This window comes from Taudactylus pleione, unplaced genomic scaffold, assembly GCF_031769625.1.
Source record: "Taudactylus pleione unplaced genomic scaffold, aTauple2 ptg000214l, whole genome shotgun sequence".
Lineage (NCBI taxonomy): Eukaryota > Metazoa > Chordata > Amphibia > Anura > Myobatrachidae > Taudactylus > Taudactylus pleione.
The window spans coordinates 14,903,624-14,927,087 of NW_028284616.1; the positions used below are offsets into that span (position 1 = coordinate 14,903,624).

Below are 23,464 nucleotides of genomic sequence, written 5' to 3' on the forward strand. Positions count from 1 at the left end.
TCGTTAAGCTCTTCTTCAGTTGGTATTTACGATGCTCAGTCACACTGGTCCTGATTCAGAGCCGGACGCTCTGACAGAGCGCTCGCTCTGAATCAGGGCCATCCTTCTCTTTTTTTAGAGCAGCCTCCTGGCTGCTCGCATAGCTGTGGGTGCAGGCTTATGACGAGACCCTTGTGGTAGGGTCTCGTTGCCACAAGCCCTGGAGTGCTTTCGGCTTATCAGAGCCGAGAGCACTCCCACTGACATCACTTGTGATGTCAGTGGGGCCGTCCCAAGACGGTAGGCATTCCCATGGGAACGCCTCTGTCTGGGCAGGCACGCCCACCAAAGGGAGCGTGCTGTCACTCACCATCGACAGCACGCCCCCTTTGTAGCGAGACCCGGAGCGATGGCTTGGCCGTCGCTATCCGGGTCACGCGCATGCGCATGACGGAGCCGGCTCCCTCGTGCGCATGCGCACTGGGCCAACATCGACCCGCTTGTGAGCGCTCAGCGTCTGAATTAGGCCCACTGTCCCTATTGATCCATATCGGTATCGGTAGAACAATAACAGTTATATGGTATGTATTCCTGTAATAGGAACCAGCAGCTATTCGAGGAACGCTGACACGCGTTTCACCAGGCTGCTTTATCAAGGCAGTGAACCCAAGTCTCTTCTTTTCTCTATGGTTGTTCACTTTCTTTATAATGGGGTTTAATTCTCCTGCACTGTCATTTTTTTATATTATTTGGGAGGAACAGTCCTCTCTTTTTTTGATTCTTTGCGACATATGTTATTATTTTTATGTATATTATGAGGTTTACATGCTGTTTTCTGTTTCCCCTGCTTTTCTGCCCTCGCCTATACCTCCCCTCGTCCTTCTCCCAAACTTCTCCTCCCTGTTTTTCCCATTTATTTACTCTTATATTGACACAGGTTTACGATCCCTGTATTATAGGGATTTTTGTTTGATTTGGTTATTGCCGATTTTATATGTAAGGGTCCAGGCAGCCCTGACTATGTCAGACAGTTCTTCCACTACCCCCATGCTCCCTTCAATATTTCTAATAGATGTTATGTTGACTAATTCTGTTGCGGTCCTTACTTGGGACCCAATTTGCCAGGGTTTTTACCCATATGGGTTCTCTGTTTCTTTTATTTTCTGTGGCTCTCCCATGTTTCTCCCCCCTATTTCTTTTTTTCTGTCCCCAAGGGTGGCTCTATTTAGGCCTAATTTTTGACTCATTATATTTTTATGTTATGTGTGTAGCATATCTTTACATATTTTTCTATGTCTCTTAAATTGATATCTATTAATGTGAACTCTCCTAGAAAGCGTACTGTCTTTTTGGGGGTTTGTAGGAGGGAGAAAGCCGATATTGCATTCATACAGGAGACGCATCTTACAGGCCTGCATTCCCAGCTCCGATGTAGGTGGTTCGCCCAGACCTTCTTTGCTTCAGTGACTTGTAAAAATCGTGGGGTGGCCATTTTAATTCGTTGTAATGTTCCTTTTGTTCACATTAAAACTGTGATAGACCCAGAGGGCCGATTCCTTATGGTGATTGGTACCCTCCGAACTGAGATTTTCACCTTGGTGTCAGTTTACACTCTTAATCAAGACCAGCCCCCATTTTTTGATTCTTTGTTTCAGCATATTAGCAGAGACGCACAGGACCATATTATTATGGGTGGTGATTTTAATACCATTATTGATCCCGTTTGATCTAATCCCCCTGCACACGCCTCCAGGATGTCTCTTCCCAGAGCTTCTCGTACTCTCCTTGCTTCCCTTAAACATTATGGCCTCTGCGATTCCTGGCGTCTTAAACATCCTCATGCCAAGGACTACACTAATTTTTCAGCTCCACATCAAATCAACATTATTCCAGAGTAGATATGATCCATATTTCCTCGTCTATCACCTCTCTGGTTACGGAAGCCGGCATTTCCCCCTTTACATGGACAGACCACGCAGGCATTTATATTCTTTTAGATGTATATCGCTCCCCTCATGGGAAGTGTAATTGGCGCCTCGATGACTCCCTTTTACAACATCCCCCTGCTTTGCAAGAAATAAAATTGGCGGTGTCCCGCTATTTTGAGGAGAATACCTTTCCTGATATTACCTCTAGTATCCTCTGGGAAGCCTATAAGGCTACCGTACAGGGTTTTCTCATTGCTAAAACCTCAGCGGTTAGGAAAATGGCTGCGCAGGAGATTCATCTCCTTGAGTCCCAAATCTCCACACTACTGATTCAACATAAGATATCGCCTAGCGCCTCTGTGCTGTCCAAAATAGAGAAACTACGAGGCCAGCTTAAAGCCTTTTTTATCTCGTCGCGCTACGCTTATCTTGCAGAAACTTTGTCAATGCTTTTATGATAAAGCTGACAAAATTGATTCTGTATTAGCCAATACATTGCGTCGCAGGCAAGCGTTAGGTGCGATAGACAAATTATATTCTCTGTCATCTGGTTCTTTTACCTATGATACTGAAGTTATGGCTGAGGAATTTCGGACCTTTTATAGTTCCCTTTATAATTTATCGGGTTCCTCCCTTCCCCCTTCTGCTGGAGCCGAGGAGGTGCGCTCATATTTTTCCTCTACTCCCCTTTCTAGTCTTTCGGAATCCCAATCAACTATTCTCAATGACCGTATTTCAGATGAAGAGACGATAGCTGCCATAAAATCAATGCGTTCCTCTGCCGCTCCATTCCCCGATGGGTTTACAGCCCAATATTATTATTTAGTTATTTGAAAAAGAACTTGCTCCACATCTTACTTCTGTATTTAATGATATTTTGGAGGGCGCTTCTTTTGCTCCTGATACGACCTGGGCCGATATCGTGGTGATCCCTAAACCTGATCATGATCCTGCTCACTGCCTTAACTATAAACTAGGGGTGAGCGGGTTCGGATTTCTGAAATCCGAACCCCCCCGAGCCCCCCCGATCCGAGTCCGATCCGAATCAGGCTCGACTTTTCCCGCCTGACTCGGATCTGAAATCGAGGCAAAATGTCATCATCCCGCCTTCCGAGTCTCGCGGGTTTTGGATCCTATATAAGGTACCCGCGTCGGCGCCATTTTCTCACTCGGCTGTGGACAGTGAAGAGGGAGGGTGGGAGTTAGGGCTGTGTAGTGTAGTGTAGTGCTGCTGTTGTCCACTACTTCAAAGTCCATAGGGGCTGGCTGTGTTGTGCTGTGCTGCTGTTGTTAATAGGGGCTGTGTCCACTACTTCAAAGTCCATAGGGGCTGGCTGGACTGTGTTGTGCAGTCAGTTCTCCATAGGGGCTGTGTCCACTCCAAAGTCCTGTGCAGTGTCCCAGTCCTAAAGGGGTGCTGTAGTGTTGTCCAGGGGGTGCTCTGTCCATCAGGGGTGCTCCCCCCAAGTGCTAAAAAAATAATATATTTTCTGTGTTTGTGAATTGTGTGCGCAGTAGCCGCACGTGCATCAACAAAGTAGTGCCAAGCGTGCGCCTGTGTCATAAGTAAAGGGCCGGCTGGCTTGACCGTTAAAGGGTGCTGTAACCCCCGAAAGTACACTCCAGTCCAAACCAAAAAAAAAATTATTTTCTGTGTTTGTGAATTGTGTGCGCAGTAGCCGCACGTGCATCAACAAAGTAGTGCCAAGCGTGCGCCTGTGTCATAAGTAAAGGGCCGGCTGGCTTGACCGTTAAAGGGTGCTGTAACCCCCGAAAGTACACTCCAGTCCAAACCAAAAAAAAAATGATTTTCTGTGTTTGTGAATTGTGTGCGCAGTAGCCGCACGTGCATCAACAAAGTAGTGCCAAGCGTGCGCCTGTGTCATAAGTAAAGGGCCGGCTGGCTTGACCGTTAAAGGGTGCTGTAACCCCCGAAATTACACTCCAGTCCAAACCAAAAAAAAAATTATTTTCTGTGTTTGTGAATTGTGTGCGCAGTAGCCGCACGTGCATCAACAAAGTAGTGCCAAGCGTGCACCTGTGTCATAAGTAAAGGGCCGGCTGGCTTGACCGTTAAAGGGTGCTGTAACCCCCGAAAGTACACTCCAGTCCAAACCAAAAAAAAAAATATTTTCTGTGTTTGTGAATTGTGTGCGCAGTAGCCGCACGTGCATCAACAAAGTAGTGCCAAGCGTGCGCCTGTGTCATAAGTAAAGGGCCGGCTGGCTTGACCGTTAAAGGGTGCTGTAACCCCCGAAAGTACACTCCAGTCCAAACCAAAAAAAAAAATATTTTCTGTGTTTGTGAATTGTGTGCGCAGTAGCCGCACGTGCATCAACAAAGTAGTGCCAAGCGTGCGCCTGTGTCATAAGTAAAGGGCCGGCTGGCTTGACCGTTAAAGGGTGCTGTAACCCCCGAAAGTACACTCCAGTCCAAACCAAAAAAAAAATTATTTTCTGTGTTTGTGAATTGTGTGCGCAGTAGCCGCACGTGCATCAACAAAGTAGTGCCAAGCGTGCGCCTGTGTCATAAGTAAAGGGCCGGCTGGCTTGACCGTTAAAGGGTTCTGTAACCCCCAAAGTACACTCCAAACCAAAAAAATATATATTTTCTGTGTTTGTGAATTGTGTGCACTGTGGCTGCACGTGCATCAACAAAGGAGCAGCGCCAAGCATGCGCCTGTGTCCCATAAGTAAAGAGCCGGCTGGCTCATTTCTTAAAGGGTGGTGTAACCCACAAAGTGCACTACTCTCCAGCAAAAATAAAAAAATATTTTCTGTGTTTGTGTGCGCTTTAGCCGCACGTATATATCAATATAACATAAATGGAGGACCAAACTTTCTCCGATAAAAATAAAATAGGGAAAGATCAAGAACCACTTCCTCCTAGTGCTGTTGCTGCTGCTGGGAGTTGTTCATCATCCCAGAGAGGAAGTAGGAACATCACTACTTTTACTAAACAATTGACCCTCCAACAGTCCCTAGCGATGAGGATGAAGTACGACAGCAGTCATCCTGAAGCAAAACATATAACTGAGGCCTTGACTGCTATGTTGGTGTTAGACGTGCATCCGGTATCCGCCATTAGTGCAGTGGGATTTAGACAATTGATGGAGGTAGTGTGTCCTCGGTTCCAAATCCCGTCTAGATTCCACCTGCATCCTCAAAGCAGCAGCGACAAGCGTGCGTCTGTCTGTTAAAGGGTGGTGACACCCTCAAAGTGTGCTACACAGACAATTAAAATATTCTTCTTTTTTTTTCTGTCTTTGTGAAATGTGTGGGCTGTAGCCGCACCTGCATCCTTAAAGCAGCAGCGACAAGCGTGCGTCTGTCTGTTAAAGGGTGTTGTAACTCTCAAAGTGCTCCAAAAAAAAAATAATTTTTTTTAATGTGTTTGTGACTTGTGTGCGATATAGCCGCACTTGCATCCTCAAAGCAGCAGCGACAAGCGTGCGTCTGTCTGTTAAAGGGTGGTGACACCCTCAAAGTGTGCTACACAAACAATAAAAATATTCTTCTTCTTTTTTCTGTCTTTGTGAATTGTGTGGGCTGTAGCCGCACCTGCATCCTTAAAGCAGCAGCGACAAGCGTGCGTCTGTCTGTTAAAGGGTGGTGACACCCTCAAAGTGTGCTACACAAACAATAAAAATATTCTTCTTCTTTTTTCTGTCTTTGTGAATTGTGTGGGCTGTAGCCGCACCTGCATCCTTAAAGCAGCAGCGACAAGCGTGCGTCTGTCTGTTAAAGGGTGGTGACACCCTCAAAGTGTGCTACACAAACAATAAAAATATTCTTCTTTTTTCTGTCTTTGTGAATTGTGTGGGCTGTAGCCGCACCTGCATCCTTAAAGCAGCAGCGACAAGCGTGCGTCTGTCTGTTAAAGGGTGGTGACACCCTCAAAGTGTGCTACACAAACAATAAAAATATTCTTCTTTTTTCTGTCTTTGTGAATTGTGTGGGCTGTAGCCGCACCTGCATCCTTAAAGCAGCAGCGACAAGTGTGCGTCTGTCTGTTAAAGGGTGGTGTAACTCTCAAAGTGCTCCAAAAAATAAAAACTATTTTTTTAATGTGTTTGTGACTTGTGTGCGATGTAGCCGCACTTGCATCCTCAAAGCAGCAGCGACAAGCGTGCGTCTGTCTGTTAAAGGGTGGTGACACCCTCAAAGTGTGCTACACAAACAATAAAAATATTCTTCTTCTTTTTTCTGTCTTTGTGAATTGTGTGGGCTGTAGCCGCACCTGCATCCTTAAAGCAGCAGCGACAAGCGTGCGTCTGTCTGTTAAAGGGTGGTGACACCCTCATAGTGTGCTACACAAACAATTAAAATATTGTTCTTTTTTTTTCGGTCTATGAAATGTGTGGGCTGTAGCCGCACCTGCATCCTTAAAGCAGCAGCGACAAGCGTGCGTCTGTCTGTTAAAGGGTGGTGACACCCTCAAAGTGTGCTACACAAACAATAAAAATATTCTTCTTCTTTTTTCTGTCTTTGTGAATTGTGTGGGCTGTAGCCGCACTTGCATCCTCAAAGCAGCAGCGACAAGCGTGCGTCTGTCTGTTAAAGGGTGGTGTAACCCTCAAAGTGCGCTCCACAAACAATAAAAATATTCTTTTTTTTTTCTGTCTTTGTGAATTGTGTGGGCTGTAGCCGCACTTGCATCCTCAAAGCAGCAGCGACAAGCGTGCATCTGTCTGTTAAAGGATTACATCGGTGACAGCATCCAAGTAGGCATGTCAGACAGTCCGTACCTGTACTGGCAGGAAAAAGAAGCAATTTGGAGGTCCCTGTACAAACTGGCTCTATTTTACCTGAGTTGCCCCCCCTCCAGTGTGTACTCCGAAAGAGTGTTTAGTGCAGCCGGGAACCTTGTCAGCGAAAGGCGTAGGAGGTTGCTTCCACAAAATGTGGAGAAGATGATGTTCATAAAATGAATTATCAACTCTTCCAGGGAGACCAGCCTCCAGAACGTACAGAGGGACCTGTGGTTCCAGCAGGGATGAATTAATACTCTGTGAGGATGAGGATGTACACACTGAAGAGGGTGAGGAATCGGTGGATGAGGAGGATGAGGATGACATCTTGCCTCCGTAGAGCCTGTTTGTGCAGGGACAGATTAATTGCCAGCTTGTTTTGTGGGGGCCCAAACGAACCAATCATTTCAGCCACAGTTGTGTGGCAGACCCTGGCGCTGAAATGATTGGTTTGTTAAAGTGTGCATGTCCTGTTTATACAACATAAGGGTGGGTGGGAGGGCCCAAGGACAATTCCATCTTGCACCTCTTTTTTTTCTTTGCATTATGTACAGTTTGGGGCCTAGTTTTTCAAACTGCCATCCTGTCTGCCACTGCAGTTTCACGCCTAGATGGGTCACGTGTTTGTGCCGCCCACTCGTGTCGCTTAGCATAGTCATCCAGCTACCTCGGTGCAACCTTTTGGACATAAAAACACTATTGTGAGGTGTGAGGTGTTCAGAATAGACTGGAAATGAGTGGAAATTAAGGTTATTGAGGTTAATAATAGCATAGGAGCAGAAAAACCTACAAATTCTGTGATTTTAGCTGTTTTTATGCTTTTTTTCAAAAAAATACAGATCCAAAACACAAAACCCAGAACCCAAAACACGGAAGGGTGGTTTTGGCAAAACCAATCCAGATCCAAAACACGAAGAAAGATCCAGATCCAAAACCAAAACACAAAACACGAAAAGTGGCCGGTGCACACACCTACTATAAACCAATTTCATTATTAAACATCGACCTGAAAATTTATGCTAAAATCTTAGCTACTCGGTTAGCTCCTTTGCTTTCTTATCTGATACATCTGGATCAGGTCGGGTTTATACCGGGACGTCAGGCATCGGATAACACTAAGTGGGCCATTGATTTGATACACTCTATTCATAAACGGAAACTTCACTCTCTGATTTTAGCTCTAGATCCAGAGAAGGCCTTCGACCACATCTCCTGGCCCTTTGTATTTGCTGTCCTAGACAAAATGGGCTTCTCGGGCAAATTTTAGATGGTGTTTTGGCGCTTTACTGTTCCCCCACGGCACAGGTCTTGGTTAATAATGTTTACTCCACTAGTTTTGGGATCACTAATGGTACCCGGCAGGGTTGTTCCCTCTCTCCCCTAATATTTGCACTTGTTATGGAGCCTCTGGCGGCAAGGATCCGTTGTAATAGGTCTATCTCAAGAATATCCACAGGCCCCTCTGAATATAAATTTGCATTATATATGCCGCTGACATTTTAGTTTCTCTCACTGACCCAGCCCAATCTCTAAATTCACTTCTAGAGGAAATAAATTTATACTCGCAACAGGTTATAAAATTAATGTGACCAAGACTGAAATTCTTGATTTCTACATCCCCGCTACACTAAAACAACCATAGAGGCCCTGCTCCCTTGTACCTGGCATAAAAAGAAAATCAAATATCTCGGTGTTTTCTTAACTCACCACTATCATCAGCTGTTTAAGGCACATTTCCCTTGCCTTCTAGATTGTATTAAGTCTGATTTGCTTGACTGGTACAATTATTTTATCTCTTGGATAGGTAGAATACATTCTGTTAAGATGAGCGTTCTTCCTCAGCTCTTGTATTTATTTCAGACCCTTCCGATTTATATTCCTCCCTATGTTTTCAAATTCCTTCAGCATCAAACTTTATATGGAACCGAAAACGCCCGCGGATTAGACTAAAACTGCTCCAGCGTCCTTCCAGGGGGGGAGGTTTGGGTATTCCTGATTTTAAAAAATATTATTATGCTGCGCAGCTTTCTCATTGTGCTCAGTGGTGTAACTTTAATGCGAGGAAGGTCTGGGTTGCTATTGAAGCAGAGGAGCTGGGACTGACCACTGTATCTTCCCTGTTATGGCTTTCTAGAATTCATCGCCCCTGATAGTTTCTTCTCACCCTGTAATTTCTTGTTCTTTAGCAATTTTGGACTTAATTGAGAAATGTTTTAAGTTAGCCCCAAACCCGTCCCCTTTGATACCATTTATGCAAATCTTCCTTTACTGCCTGGTCATCGGGTAATATTTACTATTTATACGATATCACTATAGATACTAATTTTCCCCAATTTTCTAAAATTCAAGATAAAGTAGCAATTCTATCTAAAGATTTTATTTGTTTTTTACAAATTTAGCACTTCTACTCCAAAATCAGCTCGACTCTGACTAGCAGACCTTTAACTTCTTTTGATTCTTTATGTTGGAAATGACCCTCCACTAGGGGTCTCATCTCTACTATTTACTCTCTATTAAGTGAGGAAGTAAATACTAATCGAGAATCTCATGAATTGGCATGGGAGCGAGATTTGGGACACTCTATAGCTGCTGAGGATTGGCTGGAAATTTGGGAATACGCCGCCTCTAGTTCTATTTGCGTCGAAATCAAGTAGAATATTTATATATTACTATAACGATGGTATTATGTACCTTCCCGACTAAACGTAATGTTTCTCGATATTTTGGTTAGGTACTGGAGGGGATGTCTGGGTGAAGGCACCTTTCTGAATATCTGGTGGACCTGTGGTAAACAAGCCAGGAGGCAGGAGGTTGTCGGTCTCCTCTCGCACCTCTTTGGAGACAACTATTCCCTCTGCTCCTCAGCATTTTATCCTTCCCTTGTACCTGCCCACCTTATCCCGGCATCAGAATAAGTTGTTCCGACACCTCGTATCTGCTATGACCTGCCAAATAGCAGCTGATTGGAAAAATCTCAGTCCTTCTTCTATGCAGGTAATAATATCACGTATTTGGTATGTCTACAAGATGGAATACATGACTGCCATATTGCGTAACACCTCGACGTCTATTGATAAAATATGGTCCCCTTGGCTGACATACCAAAACATTCCCTCCCCATTCAACATTTAATTTTCTCTTTACCGCACTTAGATTGAGGGAATTTTTTCTACTTAGAGTCTGTCCACCCTTCTATCCTCTCATCTCCCCATGTTTTCTTTATGGTTTTCCCCCTTTTTTTTTCTTTCCTTTTTCTTCTCTATTTTTCTCTCTTATTCCTTGACGGTTGGCCACACCGTTCTTGCAAAATATTTATCTGGCTTTTATAATTTTTTCTTCTTTTACTGAGAAAATGAATCACTATATTATTGTTTGAGCCATTACAGCTCTTTTATCTAAAGTATATTATGTGCTGTATATTTTTTTTTCTCTGAATATTTGTCTGTACTATTTTATTGTGATTTGCTCAATAAAAAGTTTAAAAAAAAAAATAAAAAAATGTCACACACATATACACCCCTGTAAGTTATTGCCTGACTAGCAATGATAACAGTGCAGTAACTATGCTTATAAGAATAAGCCCATGACACCAGGTTAACTACATATAGTAAAAATCCTGGTTATATTGCTCTTTGCTTGTCAGGCCTCCATCCCCCAGTGCCCACTCTTTCCATGGTCCTTAGCTGCTTGGCTTACAGCAGCCTTACTAATAAATCCCTTTGGGAATGGTGGCGTGGCCGACTGCAGTGTTCCGTTAACTCAGGACACCTGCATAATTCTCCAGCATCCGCGGCCCGCCTGACGACGTCACCGCTGCGCAACTTCACTTGTAGTGGTGATATACTCACAAGTCCCCGAACACTTGCTCTCCTTGATGATGTCACCCGCCATCGGCACCTGCAACCTTCTCCTGATTGTGGCTGCACCTTACAACATCACCGCTGTGCGTCTGCAGCGGCATCCTGGAACCAGAACCAACCCCTCTCTCTCATAAAGCAGCTGCATGTTGCTGCTTCTGTAACCTTCACTGAAAGTTTAAACAGTGTTGTGCTGACCGCCCCTGGAGATGCGAGACCAGCCTGTTCCATCGTACTGTGAGTACTTCCAAGCCCTGGCCAATCTGCTCAAAAGCACAGTGCCAAGTTGCAGTAATATGGCAACAAGATTTAGTCACTTTTAGCTTAAATCTTACCTCTTTGCCTGCGACTCCCTCAGCTGTGTGTCTGGATTGAAGAGAGACCCAGGGACATGCTACTTTGGCGACTCTCTCGGGTCGTATTTAGAGTAGGATACAGGTTCAGACAAACCCTCTAATCTATATAATTCCCACTCTGTTAGTGTTTGTCGCCTGTCTCCAGGAACTAAACACCCAATTTTAAAACATGAAAACAAAGAAATAAAACCTAACTAAAAGCTAGGACCTATCTAGCTAGTGCCTTACTCCAAAGGCACTAAAAACAAGACTGAGCTTACTGTGGTAAGGGAGGGGTTATATAGGGGGTGGGAGACGGTTTTCAATTATTTAGTGTCCTACTTCATCCATGACTACACATAACCCAGATGTAAGGCATCCCCTAGATCATGGGTCCCTTTGGCCCTCCAGCTGCTGTGGAACTACAGACCCCAGGATGCCCTGCCACAGTTTTAGTATGCTGTTATAGCAAAACGGTGGCAGGGCATGCTGGGATGTGTAGTTCCACAGCAGGTGGAGGGCCAAAGGTTGAAGACCCCTGCCCTAGATGGATGATAAATGAATAGGAAGCAGGGTACATGTGAAATGGAGGGTTATACAACTTCTTTAATTACTTTATACAAATGTCTATCAACCAGATCCCTATACTTTCCACAATGGCTTTGGTTGTGGTATCAAGGTTCTGATTATTGCATTATTAAAACACATCGACCTGATCTATTCCAACCTGGCCACCATTAACCAATATAAAATAATTATATTCAATAAAATGAGCATAGGCTAAATAAAACCCTCTGGAGACTGGAGACAATCCCGTGATCTGGAGTCCGCAATTATAGAAAGTTATAGACCGGTATTAACAATGACGATAATACATTAGCAGCTTTATTTATAAGTGGCATTTTTTATTCTGTGTATTTTCCCCATATCTTGGGATAAAAGTAGGATTGCCTCCTATTTCTACATTTAGAGTTTGATGGTCGGTTTAATAGGCTTTAAACGAATCAAGTGTTTTGAATGTTCATTCATTTAGTTGACGCTTCCTTGTGGATTGTGCTTCAACATTTATTCTCTAATTGCTGGATGCCAGAGGACTTCCTAACAGCTATTTTCAGCCATAAACTGGTAACGTTGTGCTGATAATAATATCATATTTGGGACTTTGTGGACAGAGCCCTAAATCCAACTTCCTAACATACGTATGGTCTTTGGTGAATTCATTACATTTCATATATTCCACTATTTACATATTTTTCATTATTTGATTGTTTTTATGTATATTGAGATGTTATATATGCTTGTCCTTTACGGATTTATAGTAGATTAGTTTTGTGCACTGATGTTAGTATAATAAATTACCAATTGGTATTTTTTAAATAAACCGTCCATATTTGTTTGATTTTTAACATTTAGCACTGGTATCTTTATTTTACCGATGAGTGTTAGCCTGTCCCAGCCCGGCATCCATATTGTCTAACCAGTCCCATCCTGGCATCCAGTACTACCAGTCCCAGTCTGGTCATCTCCCGGTTCCAGTCCAGCCCTGATTACAATCCCAGTCCGGTCACCTCCCAGTTCCAGTCCAGCACCAATCCTGGTCCCAGTCCTGTCACCTCCTAGTTCCAGTCCAGATTCAATACCGCTACCAGTCCGTCATCTCCCAGTTCCAGTCCGGTCATTATAATAAAGGACTTCTATATTCACTCTACAGTGCAAGCACCACATACACATTGTCATCACTCATGTCAGCTCCATCATTACTGCCCAGTGGTCCTGGTCCCACACAAAGAAAACCTCAATGCCTGACATAGCCAAAGCAATGGGGATGTAACAAATGAAAAGTAGCATAAGTAATTATTGGTACTGATGATGTCCTTTCTGTTATCACTTCATACTTGCAGAAGATTGAACACATGGGGGTATATTTACTAAAGTGTGGGTTTTTAGAAATGCAGATGTTGCCCCTAGTTACCAATCAGATTCTAGCTATTGTCTTCTATAAGGTGCTAGATAGATGTTAAGTATAATCTGATTGGTTGCTATGGGCTACATCTCCACTTCACTTCTAAAAACCTGCACTTTAGTAAATATACAACATATTTGGAATTATTTAAAGTTTCTGCAAATTTTAAGGATTTTTTACTTCTGTTCATTCAAATAAATGCAGCCAGACATCTGAGGGTAAAGGTACCTATTTGTCCAGTAGCACTAGCAGCATGTTGTACTATGCTTTGTAGTCTGTATATGTTGCAACATTAAGTTAATCTCTGATGATTTCATTATGAAGTGGCTTCTGGCAGTACTATTTAATCATTCCTGGGTTAACATATAATGAAAAAAGATTAGTGCACATAACTCCTTAAGATGTTCACTTGAAATTTTTACAATAAAAAATAGAAAAGGAGTAAAGCAAACACAAAGAGACAATGGGGACTGTAGGCCTCTGATTTCCCTTAAATGTATTATGTGCTGCATTCCATGATTACCTTCCCACAATCTCTGCTCATCCACTGTCTCACATCAACTACAATCGCCCCCGCTCACTTCTGCATCCAAGATTTATCCTGTGCTGCCCCACTGCTCAGGAAATTTCTACCTCACCCTATCAGACTCTCTAACAGTACTCACACCTTCATACAAGCCCTTAAGCCTCACTTCTTCATCTCAATACTCCTTCTACCTTTCCCTAACTTCCCCCTTTCATTCCAGCCTGCATTTGGTTGTATCATTTTGTTTTAGACTTCCAATGTATTGATGTATAATTGTATTCTTAATCCCTTGTGGTGCCATATAAGTAAAAGATGATGATAATAATAATAATAATAATAATAATATAGAGGTGTGCGCCGACCCCCGTATTTTGGTTTCGATTCTAATTCATTGTCAGGTTTTGATTATGCCAAAACTGTGCTCGCGTGTTTTGGTTTTCGTTTGTGTGTCTGTGTGTCTGTCTGTTTGTCCTTTATGCACGCCGAGAGTTTTGTACCTAGCTCTATAAAATTTGGCCTGGTGTTGAAGTTTGACATGGATTAGGTTTTTGACTAGGTTTGAACTTCATCAGGGCCACACACTGTCACACAATCCCATAAAACTTGGACACTCTTAAATTACACAGGTTCTGTGGCTGAGGTAATGGCCTCATACACACACTGTCACACTCTGGTAGGCTCATGAGCAGGTCAGCACACGATACATTCCACGCAATACATTCAGACCATACATGCCTACCCACCCGGAAGTGGTGGGAGGATCCTGATTTTTCAGGTAACCCCCCGCACCCCCAAAACGGTAGGCTCTTCTCCCGTATTCTGCCCAGTTCCTAGTGAAGAGGGCAGAATAAGGATAATAAGGATTCCGGTCCTCGAGTAGGAGGCGTGACTTAATGATGCAAATCTATGAGAATTGCATAATTTGGCCCCACCACCTTATTTAAATATTCGCAGTTCACAACAAATTATTGTGAGGGGGCGTGGCTTAATGACGCTGCCCTTCCGTCCCCGTCCCCAACACCTCCCACTTGTTCTCCTCCCTGGGATTCTCTTGGGGAGGAAAAGGCAAATGTCGGCAAGTATGATTCAGACTGTTGCAGACAGCATAATCACTCCACAATCTTTTATCCTTGCAAATTTAATATATGGAGATTACAAACAGCAGGGGAGATTGATCGCAGCCACCCAGTGCGACTGCAGATGGGCCCCTTTCTGTCCGGGAACGGGACTCCAATCCCAGCATTCCCCCCCTGATGGCAGTCTGTTGCTGTTTCTGGCCGGGTAGCGGGTGGCGACGACCTCCGTTTCCCAAAACAGAGACGTGTCGATGCTGGTGGGGGGGTATGGAGAGACCAGGATCTCTGTTGGCTGACGAAGATTTCCAGGCCTCTTTTACTCATCTGCGGCAGCCGACTTGCGTGACCCCGTGGTCACTCAGCCGGCCGATGCAGCTCGAGTCAGTAATGCATGTAGGAGTCGTATCGACTCCGCCTGCATTACCATATTACAGCTATCGCAGCTGCTAACATTTTAGCAGCTGCGATAGCATGTCCGTCCGCAGCTGAATCACCCCCTCTGTTCTGCAGTGATTTCTGTAACTCAAGTGATTTTGGAAGGAAGCTATACTGATTTCTGTTCTGTAAGTCAGTCTGCTTCTGATATACCCCATTACAAAGGGTATGAGAATACACTGTCTGCACTGTCATTTACTCCTAAATTGCTTACTTATAAAGGTTATAGGTGAAAACAATGTAAAAAAATTACTTCAGGTTACTTCAGGGTCCAGTCTTCAACCTGGACAACGCGGGGTATCCCAGCTAGTAAAGAATAAGAAGGTGACGTTAGTCTCCGGCACCTCCTCCCCACTATATTGCAAGAATACCTGTACAAAAAGGAGATGGCATATGGGGATCGACCCTCAATTGAGTTGTCTAATAAAATACCAAGGGAGTTATGTAATAGGTGCCAATTTCATGGAGCCGTCTGTTTTGTGGCTAAATTTAAAGAAGCAATGAGTAATGAGGCTTGTTCAGGAATATAACTGTTTGCTTGTTTAAATGTAGCCGCAATCTCTCAGAAGAATCGGCACCTATTACATAACCCTCCAAGTTGTTGTTTCAAATAACTTCATGATGCAAACCTGAGTTGTAGAATCCAGGGTTTCAATATATTAGATCCCACTTTATATAAAAATGAACAATTTTCTTTTCAATATCTTGTAATGTTGGTCTATGATTAAAGTATAACATCTGGAGTAAAATAGATTTAAGTGTACTGTACCTAGAAAAGGGGGGCAGCTATTGTCCAGGTTTCAGAATCACTTTTTTGGCAATCGTCAGGACCAGGGTGAGAAAATGTATAAGCTTATTGCGCCCAGGGTCTAGGTCCCACCTTTTCAAAATTGCAACAAAACATTGCCAAAGGGTAACAGCTAAGTCTTAGACCTGTGATGGAACCTATAAACGAAAGTACTTTGTCCCAGAATTTACAAAGTTTCCTACATTCCCAGAACTGATAAAAAAAATTAGCTGTAGGATGCTTCCACTTAAGAAATGCTCCAGTCTCATTCGCTACCTCTGTGTCTCCTCTGCCCCTGGGATATATAGGCTCTTTGCAAGGTTTTGAAGTGCACTTCATGGGGTATGGCAGAGTGTAACATTTTCTTAGTTATCTATGTAATGTAAGATGGGTGGGAGATGTAGTCACACTTAAATCAATTTGCCGCTTAGAGGCAAATTTAGTCCAAGATTTATCGGCTGCGTTTCATATATCAGAAGATAAATAGCGAGTTCTATAAGGTATAGTACCCAAATAGCGTATCAGAGCCATCAATGTATCTGTATCAGAGGAAGGGGAGATCACAACAGAAAGAGTTGTCTGGATTGTACTTATACGAAATAGTAAAAAGGATAACAGAACTCCCTCAGGGTGAAAAACATCCTGAATGACCATGACCGCAGAGAGCAGGCACAGGCCCGGGGGAAGGGTCCTAATCGTGGGAGTTAGAAAAAAGTAAAAGAGAGAAATATTTGCAGCACTGCGAAGCGTCGCTGTGCGTTGGGGAGGGGGGCACTGTGAGCCCCTCAGCCCAGCCCAAATCATGGGATGGGCGATCCATGTGATCACTCCCCCCCCCGCAAGCAAAGGAGAGGAGATTGCTGCTGCTTAGCCCACTGCAGCCTAGCATACAGCAGAGTGTGCTGGACTGCTGACAAGTAAGAGGGAGGGGGGGCAGTATCGTACCTGGGCCACTGCCATGCCGCTCCAACAAGCTTGGGCCTGGGTAATTTGTGCTGAGTATTTTTTATATACTTACAATACGGCTGGTTTAACCCTGATGGTACTTTTCCATTAAATGTATCACATTTTTTCTTTAAATGGTGTGCTGGATCTTTCTCTCATGTGGACTTGGTTTTATTATAACGGCACAGTCATGCCCTTATATTAAGACTGCATCTAAAAAAACGGATTTCTCCATAGAGAATTCCGAAGGGGGGCCAGGGTGTTCAAGGGGCTACACCTCAAACGCTATAGGAGGTACGGATCTGAAATTTGGCATGGCCGGGTAGAACTGTCACTGGGTGCTGCATGCCAAATTTCAGGGCAAAGACATAAAAATTGAGGATTTGGGAGTAATCTAAATGCTCCAACTGTCACTTTTTCTGACATTGTCAATTAGGAACCCTTTTGTGCAGTAGTCTATGGGGGATTTTTGGGAAGGCAAAACTCAGGGTAGGGGGCGAATTTAGACTTGGGGTTTATTTTATTAGGTAGCTATTGTGCCAGGGTATGTGCTTTTGGGGTTCAGGTAAATTAGAAAGTGACAGTTTTTAAACTATTACCTCAAGAATGCGCCATTATAAAGATAGGACTTGTCAACTTGTTGCGCAGCTGCAGTAGGAGCTTCCAGCAGGTGTAGTCATAGTGATTTCACTTGGGTGCAGCAAGATGGCCGTCGTTTGCGGGCGGTAGCGGGCAAAGCAGCGGTGGGGACACGGATGCGGCGGTGGGGACCTCAGTGGCAGCGGCGGGTGGTGGGTCGCGGTTGGCGGGGGACGTGGGTGTTGGCAGGGCTGCATTGGCGGAGGGTTCGGCGGCGGCGGAGGGTCCAGCGGCGGTGAGGGCGTTGGCGGTGGGCCTGGACCGGAGAGGATTCAGGGGGTCATTCAGACCCGCTCGCAAGCGCAGGACGCTCGCAAGCGGGTCGATGTTCCCCCACTGCGCATGCGCACGACAGAGGGAGCTCCGTCGTGCGCATGCACGAGACCCGGCGAGCGACGGGCTCTCCATCGCTCTGGGTCTCGCACCAAAGGGGGCGTGCTGTTGATGTTGATTGACAGCACGCCCCCTTTGGTGGGCATGCCGGGGGCGTGCCTGCCAGACGGAGGCGTTCCCATGGGAACGCCTACCATCTGAAGCCGGCCCCACTGACATCACTAGTGATGTCAGTGGGAGTGATTTTGGCTCTGATAGAGCCAAAATCACGCCAGGGATTGCGGCAGCGAGACCCTACCGCAGGGTCACCGTCGCAAGCCCGATGGTAGCGATGGTCAAGACCATCGCGACCATCATCATGGACGCTCGCATATGCTGTGGGTGGATACCCACAGCTATGCAAGCGGCCAGGAGGCCGCTCCATTTTCATGGAGGAGGGCACTGATTCAGAGCGAGCGCTCTGGTCAGAGCATTCGGCTCTGAATCAGGCCCTCAGACCCCTACAGCCATTATGCTGAATACAGCAGCGGCGCCCATTTCAGAATAGCTGGCGGTGACTAGATCTTCTCAGATCCAGGCCCGCCGCCAACACCCGAACAGGCGCCGGTCCCGCAGCTGCCGCCACCGATGACGTTGCAAGCCGTGATTGGCTCGCTGCGGCCATCTTTGATTTTCAAAGATGGCCGCCGCGAGCCAATCACGACTCGTGACGTCATTGGAGGCGGCAGCACCTGCAGAGGACCATAGGAGGTGGCAGCCACCCCCCAGGTGAAGATGCCAGAAGCCCTGGCGGGTGGGCACCCACCAGGCGAAGACGCTGAAGCCCTGGTGGGTTGGCGCTCGCCAGGCAAAGACGCCAAAGCTGACAGGCTGTCGCCCACTAGGTGAAGACGTGGAAGTCCTGGCGGGTTGGTGCCCACCAGGTTTAGACGCCGAATCCCTGGCGGGTTGGCGCCCGCCAGACGAAGACACCGGAAGTCCTAGTGGGCGGCAGCCATGAAAAAGAGCTATCATAGGCTGCCACCCACTAGGTGAAGTCATTAAAGCCCTTGCGGGTTGGCGCCTGCCAGGCGAATGCGCCGAAGCCCTGGCGGGTTGGCGCCTGCCAGGCGAAAACGCCGAAGCCCTGGTGGGTTGGCGCCCACCAGGCGAAGATGCCTAAGTCCTGGGGTGGCGGTGGCCATGCAAAAGAGCTTAAAGGCTGCCATCCCCCAAGTGAAGACCTGTAAAATAAAATATTACAATATTAAAGTGTGTTGTGTTATTTTAATATTTTTTTTTACAGATGGACTACAGGTGGCAGTGGGCCCTAATGCCCAGCATGCTGGTACTTGTGATTTTCCAAGTACCAGCATGCAGGGAGACGTGCTGGGACTGGGGTGCCCTGAGGAGGGGGACCACTTTATTGGGGGGGGTCCCCAGCTCCTCAGGGATCCCCGGCCTGGACTGACTAGTGGTCAGGGTTGATGCTGCGGCTGGGGGGCCCAGTGAAAGGGCTCCCCTGGCTGTGGCATCAGCCCCCCATTAGAAATAGTCCGGTGCTGGTCCTGGAGAATACAGGGGGACTCTACTCATTTTCCCCCCCTGTATTTCCAGAACCAAGACCGGATCAGAGCCCAGTGCTGGTTGCGCTAAATACAGGGGTTCCCTACATCATTTGTCCCCCGTATTTTGGCAACCAGGACAGGTTCTCAAAAGCCTGGTGCTGGTTGTGCTTAATACAGGGGACCCCTACGTCGTTTGCACGGTTTGGGGAGACGGCAACGTGGATTGGGGAAGAGAGTGGCATAGACATGGGAAGACAGCAGTGCATATGGGTAAAGACAGATTGGTGCGGGTAAGGGAATACAGACTAGCACAAATAGGAGAACACACAACAGTAGGGACTGGGGAAGACAGATTAGTGTGGATGGGTAGGAAGATAGAATAGTGCAGGTGGGGGGAGGAGACATGAGTTGCACAGTTGGGGGGGACATAGTGGTGCAGATGGAGGAAAAAAGATTGCCACAGAGGAAAGGAAGACAGTGGCATGGCTTAGGAGAAGGCAGTGGTGCAGAAGGAAACAGAGTGGCATGGATTCAGGGCGGTGCAGATGGAGAAAGACAGATTGGTGTGGATGAGAGAACACAGACTACCATAGTTTGGAGACCACACAGCAGTAGAGATTGGGGAAGACAGATTGGTGTGGATGGGGAGGAAGACAGAGTGGTGCGGGTGCTGGGGGGCAGACAGAGTTGCACGGTTGGGGGACCAGAGTAGTGCAGATGGAGGAAGAAAGAGTGCCACAGATGAGAGAAAGACAGCAATGTGGCTGTGGAGAAGGCACGGATGCAGGGCGGTGCGGCTGGGGAAAAACAGATTGGTGCGGATGAGGGAACACAAACTATCACAGTTGGGAGACCACGCAGCAGTAGGGATTGCGGAATATATAGCAGCATGGAGGCATATAGGGGAAGACAGTGTACATGCATAGACAGAGTATGGTATTTTTAAAAATAAGGGACCTGAAGGTTTATTCTAAATGAGATAAATGTATGCAGTGAGAAGGATGTTGGAAGCCAGTGAGATTGGTTTGGTGATCAAATGGGAGGATTGTGGACACTGAGTGGGATGTGGGAGCCACATAACTGCTCAAACCTCAGTTGCATAGACTGCATGTGTGTATTCCAATGAGCACACAATTCTGCAGCTCCACCATTTTGTGAGAGACAGCAATCTCATTCTGTGAGAGTGCTGAATCCGCCATTAACCACAGGGAGTGATGGCATACCATATCTGTATTGCGCAAGGAACACGTCCATTAAGGCGTAAGCCTTAAAGATCGTAATTTCATTGCTTTCTGGAGTTTCAGTGGCAGAAAATCAATAGGTTTTGTGAATTTTCAGATCATGTCTAAGCAGCCTTAATGGGACATATGAAACCGTAAGGTTTTTTGTCTATGGAATATATATATATATATATATATATATATATATATATATATATATTAAATAGCATGATTTATTGAGCCCTGGCTCAATAAATCATGCTATTTATTTTTTGAAAGAAGTCCAGATGAGTGCCGCCTCCTTCTATATGGAAGATTGGTTTGTTGTGAATTTGGCATGTGACTATATACCTGGAGTGCCCATCTACATGCATACTATATATATTATATATATATATATATATATATATAATAAAACACACGGCAGCACTCCGTCTGAAAAATGCTAAGTACACATGGCTATAGTAGCAACATTTCAGCGCTTTTATCAAGCTTATAATACCTTGTATTATAAGCTTGATAAGAGCCACGATTAAAGGCGCTGAAATGTCGCTACTATAGCTAATGTGTACTTTGCATTTTTTCAGACGGAGTGCTACTGTGTGTTTTATTATGTGGCTGTGTATCCCCTTACTGGAGACTATGCTGAGGAGGGCACACATTACAGCTACTACAAGTACCAGTGAGTGCCAGGTCGCAGATATATATATATATATATATATATATATTATATATATACACATATATATATATATATATATATTAGGGATGTGCAGGCTCGGTTCTACTCGGTTCCGTTCGGTTCTTTTTACCGAACCTTATTGGCTATCCAAAACTCGTGACAGCTGAAACCCAATAAGATCCGGTAAAAAGAACCGAACGGAACCGAGTAGAACCGAGCCTGCACATCCCTAATATATATATATATATACACAGATCTACCCAGCTTCATTGTTGCTCATGAGGACCGAAATGTCAGATTTTTATATCATGATGGAATAAAGATATCTTATTTTTATATGAATTGGTTTGAAGACTTGTGAGTGCACCCCTATAATGCAGTTTATATTTGTTGGTCTGTGATGCATCTGCAGACTGAATATTGGCATTGCACCCCAGCATATTAATTATACTAAAGAGTGTGCGGATTCTTTTGGTACTATATATATATATATATATATATATATATAAATATATATATATATATATATATATATACAGTATATACAGATCTGCCCAGCTTCCTTGTTGCTCATACCGCAGTGAATCGCAATAGGGGACACGCAATAGTGTCTTCATTCAATCCTGTGGAGGTGCAGTCCCGCGTTCGGGGCCGCACAAGTGTATCTCCATAGGATTGAATGGAGACGCACTCCCGCGAACAGGAACAGCAACAATGAACCTGGGCGCATCTGTATAAAGTATATCTTTCAGAGGTGTGTCATAAGCTATGCGGCTCCCACCCTCTGCTTATATTCTTGTGTTGAGGAGTGGCCCAGTTCCCCACACTTAAAAAAACATAACCCGTGGAGAGTTGTCAGGCTCCCACTAAAGCATTGTCTTTGTCAGCTAGAAGAGGAGCTGGCCAGCTCTAGTTAGGCAGGTAGACAATGCTTAAAGGGACAGTACCGTGATTTACTAAATGTTGTGCCGCACTTCACACACCGTAGGTTGAGGGTGATATTGTAGTTAGTGTAGTGGTGTGACACACTTAAGTTAGGTTTAGGCCCTGCACGACTGTGGTGTTTGGTGATCTCCTTACAGGGACCTGTAGGCGAGTGAGCAGCCAAAGAACAAGAGTGGACACAGTGAGAAACATGTGTGTGTACTGTCACTTACTGTCCGTTTGTCTCTTCCTGTCTTTCTTCTTTCAGGGTGTACAGTGGGCCTTGCACTCCGGTCCTATAGGTGAAACTTGGGATCTGAGGCCAAAAGTGCCAGTGATGATCTTCATTTAAAACCTGAATGCCTGTTTGTGTGGTCCTCGGTCCGGTAGGGCGTATCGGCGTTGAGGAAGAATGGGTCTCACATCATCTCCTTCCTCCTAGGTCATCTTGTTCATATACAGTTTGGTATTCCAGGACCGTCTGTTCACCATACATCCTGAAGGTGAGAGGGTGCGACGCAAGGTAAGCCATAAGAGCCCACCTTCATGGAAGCAGGCACCGCACCCCTCTTACATATACAATACTGTGCAAAAGTTTTAGGCAGGTGTGGAAAAAATGCTGCAAAGTAAAAATGCTTTCAAAAATAGAAGTGCTAATAGTTTATTTTATCAATTAACAAAATGCTAAGTGACTGAACAGAAGAGAAATATAAATCAAATCAATATTTGGTGTGACCACCCTTTGCCTTCAAAAGAGCATCAATTCTTCTAGGTACACCTGCACAAAGTCAGAGATTTTGTAGGATTATAGTCAGGAGTATGATTAACCAATCATACCAAATAGGTGATAATGATCATCATTTTCATATGTACAGACATGGTTAAAAGTTTTGAGAATGACACAAGTATTGGTTTTCACAAAGTTTGCTGCTTCAATGTTTTTAGACCTTTTTGTCAGATGTTACTATGGTATACTGAAGTAAAATTACAAGCATTTCATAAGTGTCAAAGGCTTTTATTGACAATTACATTAAGTTTATGCAAAGAGTCAATATTTGCAGTGTTGACCCTTCTTTTTCAAGACCCCTGCAATTCGCCCTGGCAAGCTCTCAATCAAATTCTGGGCCACAATCTGATTGATAGCCGCCCATTCTTGCCTAATCAATGCTTGGAGTTTGTCAGAATTTGTGGGTTTTTCTTTGTCCACCCACCTCTTGAGGATTGACCACAAGTGGGATTAAGGTCTGGGGAGTTTCCTGGCCATGTACTCATGGATTCCCGAGCCACTTAGTTTTCACTTTTGACTTATGGCAAGGTGCTTCATCATGCTGAAAAAGGCATTGTTTGTCACCAAACTGGATGGTTGGGAGAAGTTGCTCTTGGAGGATGTTTGGTACCATTCTGTATTCATGGCTGTGTTCTTAGACAAAATTGTGAGTGATACCACTCCCTTGGCTTAGAAGCAACCCCACACATGAATGGTCTCAGGATGCTTTAATGGTCTCGGAGGAAAACTGCCCTAGTGAAGGTCAGGAGTT

At 45.0% G+C, this 23,464-nt stretch overlaps 1 protein-coding gene across 1 annotated transcript in view; it reads left to right on the forward strand.

The window, feature by feature from the left end:
• The first annotated feature begins 16,583 nt into the window (after positions 1–16,583).
• LOC148517626 (uncharacterized) overlaps positions 16,584–23,464 on the forward strand; it is a 36,931-nt gene continuing 30,050 nt past the window's right edge. The window contains exons 1-2 of the mRNA XM_088478560.1: positions 16,584–16,621; positions 22,195–22,429. Of these exons, the coding sequence (XP_088334686.1) occupies positions 22,286–22,429 (144 nt within the window). The 5' untranslated portion in view covers positions 16,584–16,621; positions 22,195–22,285. The remainder of the gene's footprint in view (positions 16,622–22,194; positions 22,430–23,464) is intronic.